This window comes from Gossypium raimondii, chromosome 11, assembly GCF_025698545.1.
Source record: "Gossypium raimondii isolate GPD5lz chromosome 11, ASM2569854v1, whole genome shotgun sequence".
NCBI lineage: Eukaryota > Viridiplantae > Streptophyta > Magnoliopsida > Malvales > Malvaceae > Gossypium > Gossypium raimondii.
In genome coordinates, this window is record NC_068575.1 from 49,433,632 (window position 1) to 49,453,441 (window position 19,810).

Here is a 19,810-nt window from a genome sequence, read left to right on the forward strand (position 1 = left end):
TAACCACAATCTAGAATTAGCAAGCGCTCTTCCAAAAAAACCAGAATGATTGAAGATTACAAACAAAAGAAAACCAAAAGTGTGGCAGTATGTTATAGACCAAACACAAGTGAGGTAGTAAGGTGCTTTTTAATGACCTTGTCTTACAACCGAATGCAATTCCAATAAAAATAAAAAGTAAACCTAAGAAAAGGTCTCATGCTATATGAAAAGTGCCTCAAGTTGACTCATCATAATCTATGCTGTCCCAATTAGGCCCTATCGACATTACTTCTTCAGCCTTGATCTCAACGTTGCATCTATACAATTTAAACAACTCCAATGCTGTATCTGATATCCGGCTATTCCGGCTCATGTACAAAACAGAGAGCTCTTTGCAGCCATCTCTTACAGCCTGCAAACCTTGATGACATAAGTTTCGGCAGCGATTCACATGGAGTTTCTTTAAATTATGGCAGTTTGATCCGATGGAAGCCCAGCCTAGAACCCTAACCTCGTGACACAATGCCAGGTTCCACTCCTGAAGTTGCGGACACCCTTTTGCAATTGCAACAATAGAAGCATCAGTAACGCTTCTACACATTCGAAGATTAAGGATTTTAAGCCTTGCTGCAAATCCATTCCCTATTGCTTCCAATCCATTTCTGAAGTTTGAGCAACTTAAACCGGCGATGTTCAAAAACTTAAGCCCACCTCCACTAACAATGGACATTATTCCTACGGGTTCAAGATTACAACATTCAGCATCGATGTAGACAAGAGTTGATGAACAGCCTCTTAAGCCAACACCAGTTACACCCCGGCAATTAGATATCTTAACTGCTTGAAGTTCACGGCATCCTTGAGAAAGAGCTCTCAACCCAGAGTCCGAAATACATGAGCAATAAGCAAGATTCACATGCCGCAAAGCCAAGCAAGCATTAGCTAAAGCTTCTAGCCCGGTATCAGTAATGCTGCATCGGTAAAGACTAATAGTAGTCAAGAAGGGACAACCATCACCAACTAGGGAAATCCCATAATCGCTGATTTTAAAACAACAGTCCAGACATAGGGTTTGCAATTTCGAACCATAGGGTTTCAAGTAGCTTAGGGCCGAATCCAGTATCTCTACGCAACCGGAAAGGGATAAATACTCTAAATGCTGAAAACGGGCAAGAATCCTGTAAAGATGGAATGAGTTGATATCGGTACAGCTCTGAGATAACGAGGAAGGGCCAACAATGCCGAAAGAACATGGAAATTGTAAGGACCGACGATTCAAGTTTTGAATATTAAGCCAGCGGTGGCAAGTTAGGCCAAATGATTCACGGTCAGTCCTACAGTCAAGAAAATTGAAAATAAAACAGAGGCAATCATCAGGTAGGAGCATGATCGAAGTGACACCGTCCATCAAAGAATCTCCCATGTCAACCTTGTTAGCACTCGTCTGAAGGCTGTAGAGCTCGGATCTTTATTGTAAACTTCCTAAAAGCACCACTAGATGAGTCGGGAGAGTCAAAACCACAAAGGGCAGGCGCATCTCCATACCCATACCCTATATGAACCCCACATTTACGGCAAAGTAGTTTAGTTTTTGATCGATGACGGCCCCAACTGACAGGAAAGCAATGTACCTCGTCGACTTGTGTGAATCGACTAAGATCAACAGATAGAAAGGAGATAAGACCTTTCTCTACGGATTTGCGATATTCAGAGCTTATGCTGGTGGCGATTCGATTGGAAGAGGTCAAGTTCAAAGGGTAACCACAAGATCCACAGCTGCATGTATCATCAAGAAATAAGACATTACACTACAAAGCATTGCCAAAAACGATGGAGCAAAGGGTCAATTATCGACCAAATGATGATGAACAAGATCACAAGATCTTTCAATCATATCATTACAAGACAAGAAACTAAAACCTACATGATGGGATTTAGCTATCTCCATTACATCTTAGGAGGGCAAATAATCGGCAATTAATGAATAATCTGGCACTAATAAAACTACCATAATATTGTCCAAAAACATGCATCGCCCCCCTAAATAAATAAACACTAATAAAACCCAGATGAGGCGTAAACAAAAGCATTGGGAGGAAAAGGATATGAAAGGGGTATTACCTGTAAGAGACGTCAGCTTGGGACATCCTCTCTGAATATCTCAGCAGGGAATTAAAATGGATACCATTTTAGTGAAGATGGATGGCTGCAATGGCAGAATCGTTAATATGAGCGGTTGGGGGGGGCGCAATCAGATCGGGAAGATTGTGTGGTTCGGTACACAGATTACAGAGACAGGGGGAGTTTGGGTTTTGTCTTTTTTTAACATTCGGAGAGGCTGTATTTTCTTTTCAGTTGTGTCGAGTATTTGTTGTCTTCGGGGATACGTCTTATTATTATTATTTCACGTTAAGAGATAAAAATAAAAAATAAAAACTGTACAAATGACTTTTTTTGATCTGTTTATGTGAATAATCGGGATTTATTACTTTATTTTAATTTTATAATAAAATTTAATATCTTGATTTTAATATTGAATGTAAATGTAATCAGATATATATCATAGAAAATGTTTTATAATTAAAAAAGAATATCAGAAAAGTCAGACTGGAATATTTACACGTGTCAAAGCTCAAGATGGGGGGTGTACCAATAAAATCAGAAAAAAATCAACGCATTTAATTGAGAATCAATCCCTAATTTCACCGTTGACTTAAAAAAAAATCTATTTAGGGCTTTTAAAAGAAAAAAGAAATATTAATCCATCTTTAATTTTGTAAGAAAGCAACAAAATCAATAGCCTTTGTCTTACGGCAACTGCTTCAAACATTGGATGTTGATCCCAAAACTCAAGAGGCAGCAGTATTGATGAGGTGTGAATTAATAATGATTTGCTTTGCTATGTTTTGAAATTAGAAATTCAAAATTCTTCATACTCCAACTTAATTCAACAATGATACTTTTTTTTTGGTTTTTTTCTTAACCAAATCCAAAAAACTTGTGTTATTTACATGTTAGTCCAAAGTCCAAAATATGCAAAAAACTGAGCCCAATAAGATGGTGCTATTGCCTTAGCTAGCTTGGACTAGGAAGAAGGAATTGTCTCTAGAACCCTTGGTTGGTCTAGGAACCCGAGAAAACACACAAGTACAAAACAATTGCAGGTGTTGAATTCCATTAAGTCAATTAAGCATTCACGATGAAAAGGGATTAAACACCCAAAAGCAAGGAATCTAATCACAAATTTTGCCTTTTGGTGAAATCCCTTTCAATGGTTTCCATCATCCCAAATTTACAATACAAAATAAATCTTAGCACTCAAGATTTGACCCCCAACTCAAAACAGGTTCTCAGTTCTCACCTCAAAAATGTATTCTATTTTCCCTCATATACAGAGTGAAATAACGATTTCATAGTAAGTAAGCAACCATTAGCAGGCTTTATGCGTCATCATCGTTGTCTGCATCAAAATCCCTAATCTTTACATCAGCATCTTCACCATACTGAATGCAGTTACCTATTTGAGCCAATGCATACTGTATGCTGTAAAGGAGAACAGGCCAATATCATAAAAGATAAACACAATATCACTTAACAACCTACTCTCCTCTACTGTAACGCTTGGTTCTAACCCGGAAAGCAGATCAAAGGGAGTTACATAAGATGTAAAAGCTTGGCAATGTATGTGCTCGTGTCCTGTTCATGTATTTTGTCATTTGTCATATTATGATCATATTTAAAAGCACTTTATATAAATTTTGATACATTGATAATTTGTATTGTATAGATTTTGAGATGTGTGTATTCATGTCGTGTTATCCAACATCCAATGTCACATACAACAAGAGAAAGAGAGAGAATCGGAGAGTGAATGTTACCTGCTTTCCTTCCTCAAGTCGAGTGGAATAAGGCTAACCATGCTATATTCAACCACCTAACATGCAAAGAAACAATAATGTGATCAGTATAGCATGATATATAACAAATCCAAGCAATTTTAAGCCTTTTTACAGTCATATGCAAAATTAAAGAATACTATGCAAAGAAGGCAAAATACATATGGCTCCATATCGAGGAATAATGGAACTACTGAAAGGTGAATATACCCCCTTAACTTAGAGATGAAAACCTTGCTACAAAGAAAAGTATGTTATGCATTCACTTAACTCAAAATCCATCCATTGTAATTTCGTATGATCACACCTAATTGGAACTTGAACAAGTAAGTATTTCACCTCTTCAATCGAAGATTTATTTAGCTTTTTAAACCAAGGAGCCATCCATTCATTCAGTTCTGAAAGCAGAAATCGAGGCTCTGGATCCAAGTAGCTATGAACAACAAAGAGATAATGGTTAAAAAAATGAAGAAAAAGAAGCCCCAAAAAACAAACTGAAAGATGAAAAATGCTTACTTTTCGACATCCCTCTTGTTTGTTACCAGGTCCATTTTTGAGAGGATATTAACATGTGGTAATTCAAGCTGGACCATTGCAGAAAGTGATGCCATGCATCCACTTACGAACTTAGTCACATCCGTGATGAACTGACACAAATAACAAAAAATTGAGATGGTGAATGTGCATAACCAATGATAAAGATATGCCAAGGAAACTAGAAAAAATGAAGCAGACATGTGAGATGATGCATAGCTCAGACAAACCTGAGAATCAAGCCAATATACACCACACACATTAAAGTTCTTGCGGTTCAAGTGCTCCACAAAGTTACGAAGCATGGCTACATGTGAAAAGAGCTCTATCTGGCCTATAAGTTAATTGAAAGTCAGCGAATCTAATCTTGGGTAGCAGTACAGTTCAACATATGTTAAATCAAAGAAATGAAAGCCTAATGCAGTAACACAATACCTAAAACTTATACCCTGCCAAGGTAAAATGCAATAAACTTCATAGTAAATTTCTAGAGTTTACTTGTAGAATACTAGGATACATATCTAAACGTGAACAGATACCTGGGCAATCAAAAACCAGATAGTCATCATCCAAGTAATTGTCCAATTCTTCAGCCAGCCATTCATCCAGATTTTCTTCAAGATGTCTAGTTGGAGGTTAAGGTTTACATACGTTGTTACACATTTTCATTGTTTTTTTGAAGTAATCCATGTCCAACAAAGGTAAGGGATATGACTCTCCAAGGATTCTCCCAAAACTTGGGGGAAACTGAGCATACCATGTTGAACACATACTTGTATCCAACACTCACACCAAGTTTGAGTAACATAGAGGTTTAGAATAATGTGACCAAAAAACAATAAAAAAAGGTTACAGTTTTGCTCCCGAAATCTAATCAAAGACGGAATAAACATGCAACTCTTTGTATGATAAAATATATAAAACAGAAACCTGAGAAAATTGGCTGTGGAATCAATTAATCAGTAAAAAGCTCCACAAGCAATAACCCACATTGATATAACAATGTAACAGCTTTCAGATAACCATAATAATAGCAACAAAGGCCTTCAATTAACAACAATTAAGATAAAATAAAATGGAAAAAGGATACTCCATGCGGTAAGACAGACCACCATTTGGACCGAATCCAAGCTCCTCCATAACATCATCCAAACTAATTAGCTCTCTTATATCTGAGAAATGAACAAAACTCAGTTGCAATATGATCAGAGGAAAAAATAGAGAAAATGCCAATGAAAAACATTCAAGCAGAAGGTTGATTACCCATAGCTACTGGATAGTTAAAATTTTCAGCAGCAGGATCAAGGTTCACAATATGTATTGACCGTTCAAGGGTTTCACAATGCTGGTACAGGCTAGAGCAGTAGGTTGACTGGCTCCAAAAACACGGATACTCACTTTGGTACGCAATTATACATCATGATGTAAATAAAAACTCATTTACTAAGCATACCAAAAACAAACAATGATCTTATTTCCCCATTCTACAGAAGACACTGGAAAATACAGGGAAGATAGACCTCATCTCAAGCCTTAAACAGAATAGTCGATAGACTAACACACCTTACCACTGCCTGCAGGACCAATAACCAGTTGTGCATATCCCATTACAGCGTTCCACACCAGTCAAATTGCTTTACTGACTCAGAACGAACAGATGGAATTGAAGATGCGCAAAGACGCCACAATCGCGACACTAATATATGCAGCACACCACACACCGACAGCAAACAACAAATTCAAGAAACTAGAGTGGCCCATATACAATGGCGATAGAGATACTCAAACATCAACTAACCTGATTTGTCAATATCAAAGAACAAAAAAACGGAATTAAATGTTAATTACATTATGCATAAAACAAAGGAAAATGTCATCCTCAGCTTTCAGTATCGATAGCAATGTTGATAAAACAACTTAAACATAAACTCAATAGAGGAAATAAGCAGATGAGAATGCTGTAGTTGGTATTTAAACACTGATCAATACAAATGAAACCAGCTTTATCCAGTTTTATTGTATGAATACTAAGCCAACAAATAATGATTTAAAAAAAACTAAAAAAATTAAGTGTAAAATAACGTCATATTTGACAACCCATTATTAAGAAAGAAAAACAGAAACAAATTTGGACTAAATTTGTTCATATAGGAATTTTGATCATCCAAAGAACAGCAACATAATCGAAAGAAGCAAACATGCAAATAGTTTCTCAAAAAAAGAACCCCAAATTTTAAAAAAAAACGAAAAGGAGCTATTATTAAGATCAAAATCATTAGATTACCTGAAATTTCCTATTTGAGAATGGGAATTGAAACGAAAGGGGGAGAGCCTTTATTTTGTAAAGGAGCAGCCTGTTTAAGCCCACCAGGCTTCAGACTCACTCAATGTTGTTTTTAATTATTAATTAAATATAAATAAATAAAGGATATTTAGGCTTTACTGCTTTAGGGCCTTTGCCATTGGCTCTTCACACTATTTCCTTTGTATAATACTCCAAAACGTACCATTTGGGTAAAAATAAACCAAACCCAGAACTCTCCCCTCTCTTTTTCCCCTTTTTTGTGTAGACCAGTTTTTTTTTTTTTTCCTTACCGGTGACGAGTACGAAAGCCAAATTATCAGCTCCAGTGATATAAAATTTTTATTAACTGGCTAAAGGTTGGGTTTTCTTTTCCTTTTTCTTAATTATTTTTTTATTTGATAAGAATACCCTTTTAATTCATGGGTTCTGTTCCGATTTCTTTTAAACAACGATTTTGAAGCTATTTCGTATTTTTTGTTCTTAATAATGCCATCATAATTTTAAGAAAAAGGTACATTTATCCAACTCTCCTTCAATTTCTTGCGTTTTCAATGTTCTTTTGCTGATTTTTGGATGATTATAATGGGTGCAGGGAGTGTACGGGAAAAGGAAAAAAATGGTTCCTTTGTTTTTATCTGAGCCAAATTGGGATGATGAAGAGGGAGATAATGAAGCTTCCAGTCAGATAGTATCGCTTTTAAGCAAATTGGGTTCGGTTATTTGGTCACTGATGGTCTCTGGAGGTCGCTCTGAGGCTCGGCTATGGCTTTGCAATGCGGTATCGCGCTTAAGTTCAATCTCTCCTCACCATAAGAGAGATATCTTTATGAAGATGTTGACATCGAAGCCAACAAGGAAGGGTTTAGCATCTCAACTCTTGCAATTGGTTTTTGAGAAGAGGCCAAGGAAAGTTGGCTCTATCTTGGCCAACAAAAGTTACTTGCTTGAGAAGTTTTTCCAAGGCAAGTTGGGTTTTACTTTTGTGCTCCTTCTTTACTGTTTGATGGTTTGTTTAATATCTTTTGTGTGTGTGTGTTTTTCTTTTCGCACTATTATTTTCATTAAAGGTGAATTTTCTTCCTGTGTCAATTTCGTTAAGCTCCATGTTTTAGATTAGTTCGAGCACTGTTTAGTCATTCTTTGTCTCCAATGAATGAGTTTTTGCTTCTCTCAATTGCAGCATTTGGCTTTGGAACTTTAGATTAGTATTTTATGTGTTCGGGATTTTGTTGCACTCTTTGCCCTTTGTGAAATTAAATCCCATTCTATATCAGTGGAAACTAATTGTTATCTCCAACCTAGTACTTTATTAGCCTGTTCAAGATCCTTAAAGCATTCTTGATCTTATATAAATGGACTCTCTGGAATTTTAAAGGTTGAAACTACTCTGAATTTGCGGTTAGATTGGTATGCAATATGGAATTTTGTTGCACTCTTTGCCCTTTTTGAAATTGAATTGCATTCTATATCCATGGAAACTAATTGGTATCTCCAACCTAGTTCTTTATTAGTTTGTTCAAGAACCTTCAAGCATTCTTGATCTTATATAAAGGACTGTCCGGAATTTTAGAGGTTGAAACTACTTCGAATTTGTGGTTATGCTTTATGGGATTTTGTTGCACTCTTTGCCCTTTTTGAAATTGAATTTCATTCTGTAGCATGGAAACTAAATTGTATCTCCAATCTATAGTAATTTATTAGCTTGTTCAAGAGACTTAAAGCATTGTTGATCATATGTAAAGCATTCACCAGAATTTTTTAGGTTGAGATTACTGTGAATTTAACGTTTCTTTCTTCCACCTTTGTTCTATTTTGCTGTTTGATTAGATGTTGGTGGGATTTTGTTGTACTGTTTGCCCTTTCTGAAATTGAATAGCAGCAAACTGATTGGCAGCTCCAACCTAGTTCTTTAAGCACCGTGTATATCAAGTATTATAGTTACGCATGTAGTGGTTGAAATTAGTGTGAATATTTATGGTTTTATGATTATTCTAATAATGGATGAATAATGCAGGGAACCCGAAGCGAATAATGCAGTGGTTCTCCAATTTTGGAGATGGCGGTGGATTGGAGCACAAAAAAGGCGCAAAGGCATTGTCTCAATTTGCTTTCGTAAATAGGGATATCTGTTGGGAGGAGCTTGAGTGGAAGGGAAAACATGGGCAATCACCTGCAATGGTTGCCACAAAGCCTCATTATTTTCTTGACTTAGATGTCCAACGAACAGTTGAAAATTTCCTTGAAAACGTGCCTGAATTTTGGTCTTCCCCTGAGTTTTCCGAATCACTGAAAGACGGGGAGATTCTTTTCATGGATACGAAGTTCTTTGTGGAACTTTTCATCGATTTAATGTATAAAGAGGATTTAGATGATATATGGGAAGTAATAAGTGAGTTTCTGAAGGAGGAATCGTTTTCATCATTGTGTCATCACCTTCTTATCATTCTTGAAGAGAGTGAATTCCGCATCTTTCTGGAATTGCTTCTTGGATATATCAGTCCGAGGATAGAACATAAGGATTTTGGTAATTCATCTTATCTCCTAGAGTTTATACTTTGTAAATGCGGTGATCCAGGATCCTTTGATACGCTACTTATGTTAAATGCTATCATCAATCAAAGAAGACAGCTTCTCCGGCTTGTAAATGACGAAGAGTGTCAGGACGAAAATGAGCAAGTCAAAGATATAGTATCACAAATGTGCAAAACCTCCACTAATACCTATACTTTAGCTTCGATCCTTAAAGAATGCGCCAAAGCCAAACCCATTGAAGCAATAAAATTATTGGGGCTTTATTCTTGGGTTATATATTACAGACTGTCAAAGGAATGCCAGACACCAGGATCCTGGGAAGCTTTGTTTCTGAGTAATGGGATAAGTTTCCACGAATCTGGTAAATATTCTATGCTTAATGATGAAGGTCCTTTAGATGACAATGACTCGGCAGGGGATGATAGAGCATCAAGTAGGCGCAGGAAGAAAAAGAAAAGAAGAAAGAGGACAAGGCACTTTGATCATGATGGTGGATATGATGATGAGTTGCTTGATTTTGATGCTTCAGAAAGAAGGTTGGGATTACAATCTGGCGGCGGAAGTTGGTTGCTATCAATCGATGATTTTTCTACATCATGGACCAATGTGAGTCCACCGCCCTTATCTCTCTTTTTTTTGTTTGAACTTCTCAATGCAGTGAAAAGTTGTTGCGACTTTGATTTCGAGATCATTCGGGTTCTTTCATGCAGTGAGGAATGTTCTTGACATGCCAATAATTCTCATAAATCTTTGAAACAAGTCAATTTTGGTAGGATATATAATGGTTTAGACCACAAGTGCTACGTAAAGAGGCTTTTATTATTCCTACTGCATGATCCCGAAATGAATAACAAGGAAGAAAGAAAGGGTCGGGAAGTAGAATTTGTAATATGGAGGGGCGGGCAACACTAGATTCAAGCTGTCATTTTCTCACTTATCTTCTTTTTATTTTAATATATTATTGAACCTTGTTGTCCTATCCTGTAGTTTTCTGATCATATATCGTTATGATGATGGTAGGTAGATTTGCCGGAGCATCTTTCAAACCACTGCTTGTCTACATGGATGAAGCAGCTTGCATCCCAATGGAGTAATGTGGCTAATGCTTGGTAAGGGAGCGCAGCAGAGTCATGTGTCTTTAACATCATACAGGCCTGTGTATGAACAAACGTGGGGTGTTGCATTAGAGGGGCTCTGTGCATTGGTCCCTCAGGTATTCCGGTGGAGACATCCCTTCTTTCCTTGGAATGTGCCTTTAAAATCAGAGCATCAAGTAGTGAAGTGGGTTGGGGCGACTTTGTATTAAGCCTTCAATTTTTCCACTGGACCCAAACAGGCACTAAAGGGGGAGCGCGGGGCAGGTTTTTGTTTACAATATTTCCCGATGGTTGTTGATTTGAAGATGCATATCTTCAGCTAATGATTGTATTTCTGTGGTTACAAATGAAATTATTTGTATACTATCAATAACGGAGATTCATTTTAGGGATTCTAACCTTTGGTCAATACTGCAGGGTTTAACTACTTGCCTCTTGAAACGTATCATTTAAAACCTAATTACGTCTACATGTTAGGCTTTTGCTGATTGCAAACAGTAACCATAATTTTCACGAGGTTGGTTGAACGACTTTTACCAATCTAGCGAGACAAAAAAGGTCCATTGATAGCCAACAAAATAAACCCCATTCGGGCTTGATTAGGAAATCATTATAAAGTAAGATCAAATTGAATGGAGTACAAACCAGCGTATAATTGAAATATGCTACATTGTTGATATAGAAACTTAAGATTTTACAGAAGGGCTTCATCACCAGACATCCGTTCAATATTTGAATCTGATGATTAAGTGGAATAAGTTGAATGGAGTACAAACCGCCACATAATTGAAATATGTTACATTATTGATACAGAAACTTCAGATCTTACAGGGCTTCAAAATCACCGGATATCCGTTCAATACCCATCTCAGTTTCATTGCGCCCTGCAAAGTTAAAAATGGCGATTAGTGGAGGCTAAAGAGAATGGAATGGAGGGGATTTAAATTTGATTACTACTTTATAAGACGAACAAGATATTATTAGAATGTAAATATGTCAAGACCATAAAAATGCCTGATAAGTTTGGTCTGAACCAAAAAAGAGAAATCATCAGTGTGGGAGATACAGTATGTTGTATTCACATCACTCCCAACAAAGGAAAAAAAGCCATGAAATTTTATGTTTTCCTCTAGCAGTACTGTGAGAAAAAAAAACTACAAGCAGCAGTTGAAACTTACCCAATGCCACGTATGTTGGCAAGCTAACATACTTCGGACATGACGTCTTTGAGGCCAAACAGTTCCGAGGCTGTAAGAAGAATAATTTCAAAACATACATCAGATCTACAATAAAAAGGGAAGTATAATATACATATCATTATATATGTATACACCGTCAGACAATGAAAGATGCTTCTGCATACCCGAGAAATCATATTAGACTGCAACGATGAAGTTTTCTAGCAGGAAACTCCAGAGATTTAACATGCTATATGAGGGTTGGTTCTTTAGGAACCACTAACATTTTTTAGTGATCTACTATCTGACAGGAAAAGATGATATATTTCTAGCTAGAAGTCCAAGCCAAGAATATTGACAGTAAATGGTGAAGTACATCAACTTTGAACTATATGGGGGTAAAAACCTCATAACCAAATCATGCAGATAGTGAAGAACGAGTGGAGCAAATCTAACCTTGAAATCCTTATAGAAGCATAAACGAATCTCCTTCACATCATGTTTTGAACAAATCACATCCGGTGTTGCCTGGAAAGAATTCTCAATGGCAGAGACCAAGCCTCCAAGAGGATACCTTTCACTATTAGAAGGAACATATCCAGCTTCATTCAGCATTTTCTGGCATCAAATGATTGCTCATGAGAATTATCAGTCAAATTTATCTATAATAGTCATAGATTACAAACAAACTACAACAAAAAAGATGACAGAATCAACTTTACCCTGCAATAGCCATAGATTTCGAATGAAGAAATCTGAAACCTATTCATTACACTTCTACATACAAAACAGAAGGTAAACCATGAAGGCTAGGACCACTAGGCAAGGAAACAGAGAATCAAATGAAGGGTATAGCAGAAATAACAATAATGGAGTTAATCATTTCCGTGATCTGTTAAAATAAATGCGCAATTATATTTTCCATGCAAGTAGAAAAGATGCTAACCATTGGCTAATTGGAACTTAAATTTCAAACAGTTCTAATATTAGATACAAGTCAGCAATATTCATCTCCCTTATTTCTCATACCAAATGTAGTTGTAGATTAGACAGGGCCATGTTATACAGGCTAAGCAAACCTTACAAGAGCCCAGTCATAAGCAACACCTTCTGTTTATCAGTCCTGATCTTTCAATTTAATTATTTATGCTCCTTTCGCAAATCATTATTAAACAATATGCTTACCAAAGTGGACTTAATATTTCAGGAAAATAACTTCACTTAAAGTATGTTCCAGTAGCATAAAGGTTATATTTTGAAATAACTTCACTTAAGCAATAACTCTTATTTGAAGAACCAAGCAATGTCTTGCAGAATTCTAAAAGAACCTGCAGGTTCATTCCTTCATTGAAGAACTAAATAACTTGCTCAGAATGGCAGGGTGCAGATTACACTTTCACTAGCAAAACTATCCCAAAAATAGATCATTCAGGTTGGAAACAAAGACATGCACCATAGATCACAAGCATGAAACTAAAAGACACTTGATTTTCTCAGTTTGCATTCCATTCTAAAAAATTCAGGAAAAGGAATAAGTGATAAATTTGACCATCATCTCATTCTGTGGGATACATGATAGGAATATGTGTTAACCCCAACAAAGACATGCACCACCGATCACAAGCATGAAACTGAGTTACATGCACATTGCAATTTGCAACTCATGAAGATGAATATTTAGGGTACAAACTGAACAACTGAGGAACATAGGGTGGTTTCAGGGCTTTTAAGATTAACCAAGGCTGTTCTAAAACATACCGTGACATTATATTTGAAGTAAACATTGAGGGCTGTTAAAAAGTAGCTGTATTCATCATGAAATACAGGAAAGGAGCAAGTTCCATGTGTTTCTGCAAGAGAAAATATAATACTTTTAAGCACCAAACGTGAACACAGAGATAGAAGAGCACATATCAACATTTTTCCATCTAAACTTTATGCATGCATGTGATTGTTCATGAAAGCTTAATCAACTTTGGCTGATATATTCTTTATTAAAGCAGCACATTCGCAAGGCTGCCACCAAAATTTGATGCATGGACTCAAGGAAAATATATCTAAATAAATCATCAACATTACTTGCTTAGGGACTACCACATTCTACTCTTGTTTCAAAGGAAATATATATTGCAGTGATTAATTTTACTAACACTTCAGGTAACCTTTAATACATTGCATAAGAGTACAGATCTAAGGATGAGATATGCAGAGATGATACAACTAAAGAACTATTATTGTGATATGACATAAGGTATTATAAACTTCAACTATCATCTAAAATATCCCAATCCCAATCTCAATATCATTAATCATATTGACAATCAACCATGTCTCACTATAAAACATAGTAATCAGCTTTCATCTTTTTTATTATAGCCTCCTGCTCATTCACAAATTCAGTTACCAGTCTCAAAAGCTGAATGAGAAGAAAAGGACGCAACATGCGTCATTAAAGATGCAGTGGACTACTAGGCACTGCATTCCTTTGTTTAGTTTTTGGCCAATGGTTAGAGTCTCAATGGTTAGTAATGTGATCCTATCATTTTCCTTCATCTGGTTTGTTAGGCTTGAGCGTATGCCTTGCCATGCATTTTATATGGTATGAGCTATTATTAAGTACTACCATTCGAATGACTGTAGAAAAGAGGGTTCAATACACCGGATGCAAATAATCTCATTATCCCTATTTGAATATCTCACACTTCCTTCCCAAATTAACTATCTATTAAATGAATGCAAGACGTTAATCATATAATATGGCAGCAAAAAACTGAAGATACTTACCCCACTACAAATGTGCATCCCCCATGTCAACCACCATAGAAACAAAAACAAAGACTTATTAGTTCTCTGTCATCGAGGAAGGAATTGTTTAACAATATAGAGCTATGCAACCAAAATCCACCTCGTGAGCCCAAAATATCCCTTTTCCACTGAAGCAAGTTGACGGGCGGCTACAATATAAGGATGGCCAGTACTTCTGAAGTGCACCCATCAATGTTGAGATCTACACACATATAGCAACAAAGCTCAAGAACTAAGCCAATTGATGTAACACGTAGACTGAATCAAATTCACAGAGCAACAAGTAGAAAGATATTTATATCTATATAATTATATGAAAATCAATAACTAAATAAAAGTTGATGATATAACAGCTTTTAAGGTTCAACTTCAACTTTTTCAGAAAATCAAGCCAACCTCTTAGGTTTCAAAAAAGTTGAGATAGGATTTATGCATATAATTTCAAGAGACCTCTAAACTATAGATTTCTTAAAAATAAAAGGAGTAATTGAACTGAATAGTTATAAAAAGACATAATATCACAAGTTATCATCTATGTCAACAGCACATGCTCACTCTAGGTGGGTGCAAAAGGATTTAATAAAGCAAAATATGCTATCTTTATACATAAGCAGATTCTATCAAATACAAAAGTTCTATTGCATAAGCATCATTTTGGATGCACCAATTAAATAACATAAATGACACACCTCTTTGATGTCAAATTGAGATCGAGCACAACAGGATGGCCAGGATCCATCATTATAATCTGGCCATAATCCATCTACCAACCAGATCAAAGTTTTAAAGAAAAAGGATTAGAACATTTCTTCCTTCCCCTCCCCACCCCATGTCCCCGATGAATTAACATCTTGAGAAGAAAAAAAAGCACCTTTTGCATTGCGCATTAGGGACAAATACAATAGTTGAAAAACTAAAAGCTATTAGAAACCTGCCTTCCCTTAATATAATTACTTTGAAAAATAGAATACAGAATAAGATGCAAACTGTAAGATCTTATGTTCCACTCAGCGGTAGTAAATTACATAGCAAAACACGTCGACGCTTTATGAATTTTCGTACAAAACTGATAATTCTATGTAATATTCCAATGAACTTCAATCAGAATCTCTATAATTAAAATAACAATAAATAATTCCAAAGCTTCAATCATTGCTTGCAAGACAATGTAAAGCAGCCTTTCGAACTTCTAGACGATAGTTAACATTAAAATCATACAGTTAGTATCTTCAATATACAATACAAAAAAAAAACGGTTACGTCCATAGCCAAAACACTTACGAATCGTAAACTCAGTTGGAGAATCCGAGCTGCAGGGAGGAAAAAAAAAACTCAAAATTTAATTCACAACTGAAATTAGCTTCGAACAAGAAATGGAAGAATGATTTATTCACCCTCGGCAGCAGCCGTTGGAGGAGCAACAATGGCGAGTCTGGTGGCAGATGGTGCCGGGCCATTGAAGGGCCAAAGCGAAGTAGTCGAACTCCCTCTGTCGTTCAACCGCACTTCCATTAACGCCTATAATCAAACAGGTAGCTGATATTAGGGCGATGCAGAGAATGATTTGGGCTGAGAGGGACGCCATTGTCAATGTTGAGTGGTTCTTGAGATGGGGGGAGGTCAAGGATAAGTTTGCTTCTTTGAAGGGGAAAGGGGAATTTAATCGGAGGTAGATCAGAGGAAGGATAGAGTTGTCATTTTCACCATTTATTAGGTTCAGTTTTTTTCTGATTACGAGACAATGCTGGTTTGTTATTCGTGTTTTTTTTTTTTTTTCAAATTCATGTCTGTTATTCGTTGGGTTGGCTGAAAGAGGCCCAGACGTCTGTTTTATGCTTTATAGGAACACTTGGTTTTCATATTCAAGCCCATTTTAACCCATATTATTTGATATTTTAGTTTGATTTTAATACTTAATTTAGTAATTAATTTTTTTTAAATTAATATCTGAGTTTCCTTTACTTACATGCGTTTTCTTTGTTCGATAACAACATTATTTCTTTTAATCCATGCATGAGACATTTTCTTTCGACCATTAAAAATAAATAATTTGTCTAATTTCAAGTAAATTTGTTCAAGGGTCAGATTATTTGATCCGACTTTAACGTCTACCTAAAAGTGAAAAGATTTAGACAAAAATATAGGCTCAAAAAATAGATTTAGACAAAATAATAAGGTCCATTTCTTAAACGGGTCAAGCCTCAAGTAAGCTTTTTTTTGCTCGGGCCTGACCCAAATTTGCCAAAAAAAAACTGTTATTTTTTTATTGCTTTGTCGTTGATTTTTTATTATTTTGTTATCATTTCGCTATTATATTGTTACTATTTTGTTGTTATTAGTTGGATATTATATAACTCTATTAATTTTGCTACTATTTTAGAGGTATTTACTTGCTAAGTTGCACTTATTTTAGTGTTATTTAAGTATATATATTTTTAAATATTTTTTTCATTTGTTGGAAAAATATTTATTTTAATGTTTTTAGTGTTTTTAATGTATTATATTTTTCATTTATTTTTATATAAAACTAATAATATAAAAAATTTAATACGGGCGAATTAGGTCGGGTTAAGTTCAGGTTTTAACATTTTTATCTGAGCTGAGCTTTGGCAAAATTTTAAGCTCATTTTTAGGCCTGATCAAACCTAGACCGAAATTTTTTACTTGACGCAAGCCAACCTATAGATAACTCTAATTTCAAAAATAAAACTATATTTGTTGTACCCTTATGCAAGTCCTTCTCACCTTTCGAAAAGTATCGTAAACTTAAACCTCGAACGAGTATATTAAACGTTTGAAAGCGTATCAATACAAAAAAAAATTAAAAATTAATTTTTTTATAAAAGTTAAAATTTTAGTATACATTTCGAGCGTAGGGTAGATTTTTTGTTAAGTCCCTTTGTTGTAAAGTTAGTTTTTAAATGGATTTTATATCAAATTCCTTTTAAATTCGTATGGTTTAAGAAAAGAAAGGATGATGATGGAGATGAAGATCCTAATGATGTTCACAAACACACTAAACAAAAAGGTAATGCACATTATTTTTGTCTTGGAACATTTTCCTTTTATTTTCGCTTAACATATATTATTTTTCTCATCTTAATATTTTTTAATCACCATATTTAAATTATTTTATTTTTTAAAATGGTTATTTTCGTCGGTCAAAATATTAGTCTAATAATTAACGGTGTGTTTGATTCATTAAAATAGAGTGAAAATGCGATGCACATGCACGAGAGATATATATATATATATATATATATATATATATATATATATATACTGAATGAACACACTGTAAAAATATAAAATTGTTTAGTTTGGTAGAATCACGTTGTACAAGAGATTAAGAATGTACCTGAAATGACTATTTTACCTTTAATAAAAATAATAATTTATTATTGTTTTAATTTGTTAAATAAAATGTTATTAAAACATTTATCTAAAAGATAATAAATATTTAAAATTACTTTTTATTAATGTTTAACACTTTACATTACAACAATATATTTAAGTATTAAAAATTATGTTCTTTCATCATCTGTCTCTCACCTCCCTCGTTCTCCACCGCATCACTTCATCTTTCTTCTTTGAAAAATGAAATTTGTTGATGGATATTTCTATCGAAGAAAGAAGGAAAAAAACTCAAAAAGGGAAATATTGGAAGAATAATGCTGCACGTAATAAGCACTCAAACGGTGAAACTCGTCATGAGCAAAACGATGAACCAAACAATTGGAAAATAGTGGGCCCAACGAATAAGAACAACGCCTACCTTATTACATCCCACCCTAAGTCTATTTAAAAATAAAATAAAATATGCCATAAATATTTATATTTTTAAAAATTTTAAATTTTATTTCTATATTTTTATTTTTATTTTAAAATTTATATTCAACTGTTAACACTGTTAATTTTTTTGTTAGAATCAAGTTCGTTACAATATTATTTTTTAATTACATTGCTATCAAATGAGTATTTTTACATTAAAATGTCGCAACAATAAATTTAACAATATTAATAGTTGGACCTACATTTTGAATTTGAAAAGTAGAGGGCTAAAGTCCTAAAGATAAAATTATAAGGACTAAATTCTAAATTTTTAAAAGTACATGGATTTATGACATATTGTAACCTAAAAAGACTTAACCCACAAATTAGTATTTAAACTATACCATTTTTCCTAAGATGGTATCTAAACTATTCTTTTATTACTCATTTTACACAAAATGTTATATCTATTAAAAATTTTGGCCAATAATAGACTTTCAGATTATATAATTTTAAAAAATACTTCTTTTATTTTCTTTAAGATTAATTCTCTTTCTCTCTCTATTTTTTTTTCTTTTATTCTTTTATAATATCTGACAATGCTAACAATACTCGAAGTTTGGCTTTCCAAGATCAGGATATTGGTGGTTAGTTTTATTCAAATATGTCTGCTTATTTGATCTGACGGGATTGAAAAAATTATTTCATCGATCAAAATCAATGTTCTCAGAATCAAACTGACTAATTAAAGTAGATGGGAACTAGTTAGGGTATAGATCTCAAGATAAGGTTAAACCGATTAATTCACAAATTGATACAAACTAATTGAACTAATTTTTTTAATATTTTTTTATTTTTATAAATCGATTGAACCTAAAGTAGTTTAGATACCACATGATAACGCATGATTGTTATCATTATTGTTGGTGGTAGGGGTAGAGTCGGGGGAATGATGTTTAAATGTAGGTTATGTTTGAAAGGTTCTCATTCATACTCTCTCAACGTTTTTGTGCAGAGTAGCTTATAATTTGACTACCGAACATTTAAAAGGTGATTCATCCGGTGATGGATGGTATAGGATGCTGAAAATGGACTCTGTTTTTTGGAATGTCATTGGTGGTACTGGTATCATGCTAAAGTGTGTTATTTCTTTATTCTTTCTTTCTATGGTTCTTGTAGTATGTTAGACAGAGGTGAAGTCAAAAAATAAAAATAAAAAAATTGAAAGGGTTCGGGGTTGAATTGTATCGTAAAAATATAATTTTATTATTTTAATAATTTATATCTTTATAAATTTTAAATGATTAAATCAAATTTTATTATTTTGAGAGAATAAAATATTATTTTATCATTATTAATTTAAAATTTTATAAACTATAAACGAGCTTCAATAAAAATTTCTATTTTAAAAACATCGAACCAATAACTATTTTAATCAAACTAATTTCATTAGCTACTTAGTTGTGTTTGATTCAACTATTATCAAAACTTACAATTTAAGCTAGTTAAATCATGTTACTCTTTTTCTTTTCTTCTGGCTCTATTTGTAGTAGAGGATTTGATTGAACTACTTGCAAAGATATTTTAGTGCCACCAAAAAGTGACAAAAAAATTGATGTTTTCGAAAGATAATAGATCTGATCAAGGGTTGGGTCAGGTTAGATTCAAGCCGATACAAAATTTTAGGTTTGGTATTTAAGTTCGGGTTCA

General features: G+C 34.4%; 5 protein-coding genes across 13 annotated transcripts; 1 reads left to right on the top strand and 4 right to left on the bottom strand.

Annotated features, from left to right (window-relative positions):
* Window positions 1–29: 29 nt before the first annotated feature.
* On the bottom strand, window positions 30–1,405 carry LOC105803367 (F-box/LRR-repeat protein 12). Its single transcript, XM_052623671.1, has one exon. It carries the CDS (start codon window positions 1,403–1,405, stop codon window positions 218–220), a length of 1,188 nt encoding a protein of 395 aa, XP_052479631.1. The 3' UTR covers window positions 30–217.
* A 10-nt stretch (window positions 1,406–1,415) lies between these two features.
* Window positions 1,416–2,351, bottom strand: LOC105800978 (uncharacterized protein At4g08330, chloroplastic). Its single transcript, XM_052623672.1, has 2 exons — window positions 2,104–2,351; window positions 1,416–1,758 (listed from the first exon to the last, which is right to left on the bottom strand). The coding sequence occupies exons 1-2, from the start codon at window positions 2,127–2,129 to the stop codon at window positions 1,416–1,418; spliced, it is 369 nt and encodes a 122-aa protein (XP_052479632.1). The 5' UTR covers window positions 2,130–2,351.
* Window positions 2,352–3,130: 779 nt separating this feature from the next.
* Window positions 3,131–6,843, bottom strand: LOC105803365 (uncharacterized). Of its 8 annotated transcripts, none has more exons than XM_052623166.1 (10): window positions 6,697–6,842; window positions 5,976–6,210; window positions 5,676–5,809; window positions 5,503–5,584; window positions 4,952–5,037; window positions 4,643–4,746; window positions 4,395–4,525; window positions 4,150–4,311; window positions 3,861–3,916; window positions 3,131–3,525 (listed from the first exon to the last, which is right to left on the bottom strand). In XM_052623166.1, the coding sequence occupies exons 2-9, from the start codon at window positions 6,011–6,013 to the stop codon at window positions 3,874–3,876; spliced, it is 780 nt and encodes a 259-aa protein (XP_052479126.1). In that variant the 5' UTR covers window positions 6,014–6,210; window positions 6,697–6,842; the 3' UTR covers window positions 3,131–3,525; window positions 3,861–3,873. The 8 variants fall into 8 exon arrangements, with proteins under 8 accessions (XP_052479126.1, XP_052479125.1, XP_052479124.1 ...); XM_052623165.1 differs by having other exon boundaries at window positions 4,218–4,311; window positions 5,676–5,784; window positions 5,981–6,210; window positions 6,697–6,835; XM_052623164.1 differs by having other exon boundaries at window positions 4,218–4,311; window positions 6,697–6,835.
* Window positions 6,844–6,925: 82 nt separating this feature from the next.
* Window positions 6,926–10,755, top strand: LOC105803364 (uncharacterized). 2 transcript variants are annotated; one of them, XM_012635500.2, is made up of 4 exons: window positions 6,926–7,073; window positions 7,310–7,679; window positions 8,732–9,855; window positions 10,270–10,755. In XM_012635500.2, exons 2-4 carry the CDS (start codon window positions 7,334–7,336, stop codon window positions 10,360–10,362), a joined length of 1,563 nt encoding a protein of 520 aa, XP_012490954.1. In that variant the 5' UTR covers window positions 6,926–7,073; window positions 7,310–7,333; the 3' UTR covers window positions 10,363–10,755. The 2 variants fall into 2 exon arrangements, with proteins under 2 accessions (XP_012490954.1, XP_012490955.1); XM_012635501.2 differs by lacking the exon at window positions 6,926–7,073 and adding an exon at window positions 7,080–7,228.
* Window positions 10,756–10,998: 243 nt separating this feature from the next.
* LOC105803366 (ribonuclease 2) lies at window positions 10,999–16,038 on the bottom strand. The gene is made up of 9 exons (XM_012635505.2): window positions 15,724–16,038; window positions 15,611–15,639; window positions 15,019–15,092; window positions 14,430–14,531; window positions 14,309–14,312; window positions 13,283–13,374; window positions 11,981–12,142; window positions 11,525–11,594; window positions 10,999–11,230 (listed from the first exon to the last, which is right to left on the bottom strand). The coding sequence occupies exons 1-9, from the start codon at window positions 15,912–15,914 to the stop codon at window positions 11,172–11,174; spliced, it is 783 nt and encodes a 260-aa protein (XP_012490959.1). The 5' UTR covers window positions 15,915–16,038; the 3' UTR covers window positions 10,999–11,171.
* Between the last annotated feature and the right edge of the window lie 3,772 nt (window positions 16,039–19,810).

Bases quoted from the DNA above. Each gene is read 5' to 3' on its own strand.
- LOC105803366 (XM_012635505.2), bottom strand. From the start codon at position 15,914: ATGGCGTCCCTCTCAGCCCAAATCATTCTCTGCATCGCCCTAATATCA. The intron at 15,093-15,610 runs GTAAGTGTTTTG...TCTGGTTGGTAG, and splicing joins TCCAACTGAGTTTACGATTC to ATGGATTATGGCCAGATTAT. The intron at 11,231-11,524 runs GTAAGTTTCAAC...TTAACTTTGCAG, and splicing joins GCCAACATACGTGGCATTGG to GGCGCAATGAAACTGAGATG.
- LOC105800978 (XM_052623672.1), bottom strand. From the start codon at position 2,129: ATGTCCCAAGCTGACGTCTCTTACAG. The intron at 1,759-2,103 runs GTAATACCCCTT...TGATACATGCAG, and splicing joins CAAGCTGACGTCTCTTACAG to CTGTGGATCTTGTGGTTACC.
- LOC105803365 (XM_052623164.1), bottom strand. From the start codon at position 6,013: ATGCACAACTGGTTATTGGTCCTGCAGGCAGTGGTAAG. The intron at 4,747-4,951 runs GTATCTGTTCAC...ATTAACTTATAG, and splicing joins TCTGGTTTTTGATTGCCCAG to GCCAGATAGAGCTCTTTTCA. The intron at 4,312-4,394 runs GTAAGCATTTTT...TGTTGTTCATAG, and splicing joins AACAAGAGGGATGTCGAAAA to CTACTTGGATCCAGAGCCTC.
- LOC105803364 (XM_012635500.2), top strand. From the start codon at position 7,334: ATGGTTCCTTTGTTTTTATCTGAGCCAAATTGGGATGATGAAGAGGGA. The intron at 7,680-8,731 runs GCAAGTTGGGTT...TGAATAATGCAG, and splicing joins GCTTGAGAAGTTTTTCCAAG to GGAACCCGAAGCGAATAATG. The intron at 9,856-10,269 runs GTGAGTCCACCG...TGATGATGGTAG, and splicing joins TTTCTACATCATGGACCAAT to GTAGATTTGCCGGAGCATCT.
- LOC105803367 (XM_052623671.1), bottom strand. From the start codon at position 1,405: ATGGGAGATTCTTTGATGGACGGTGTCACTTCGATCATGCTCCTACCT.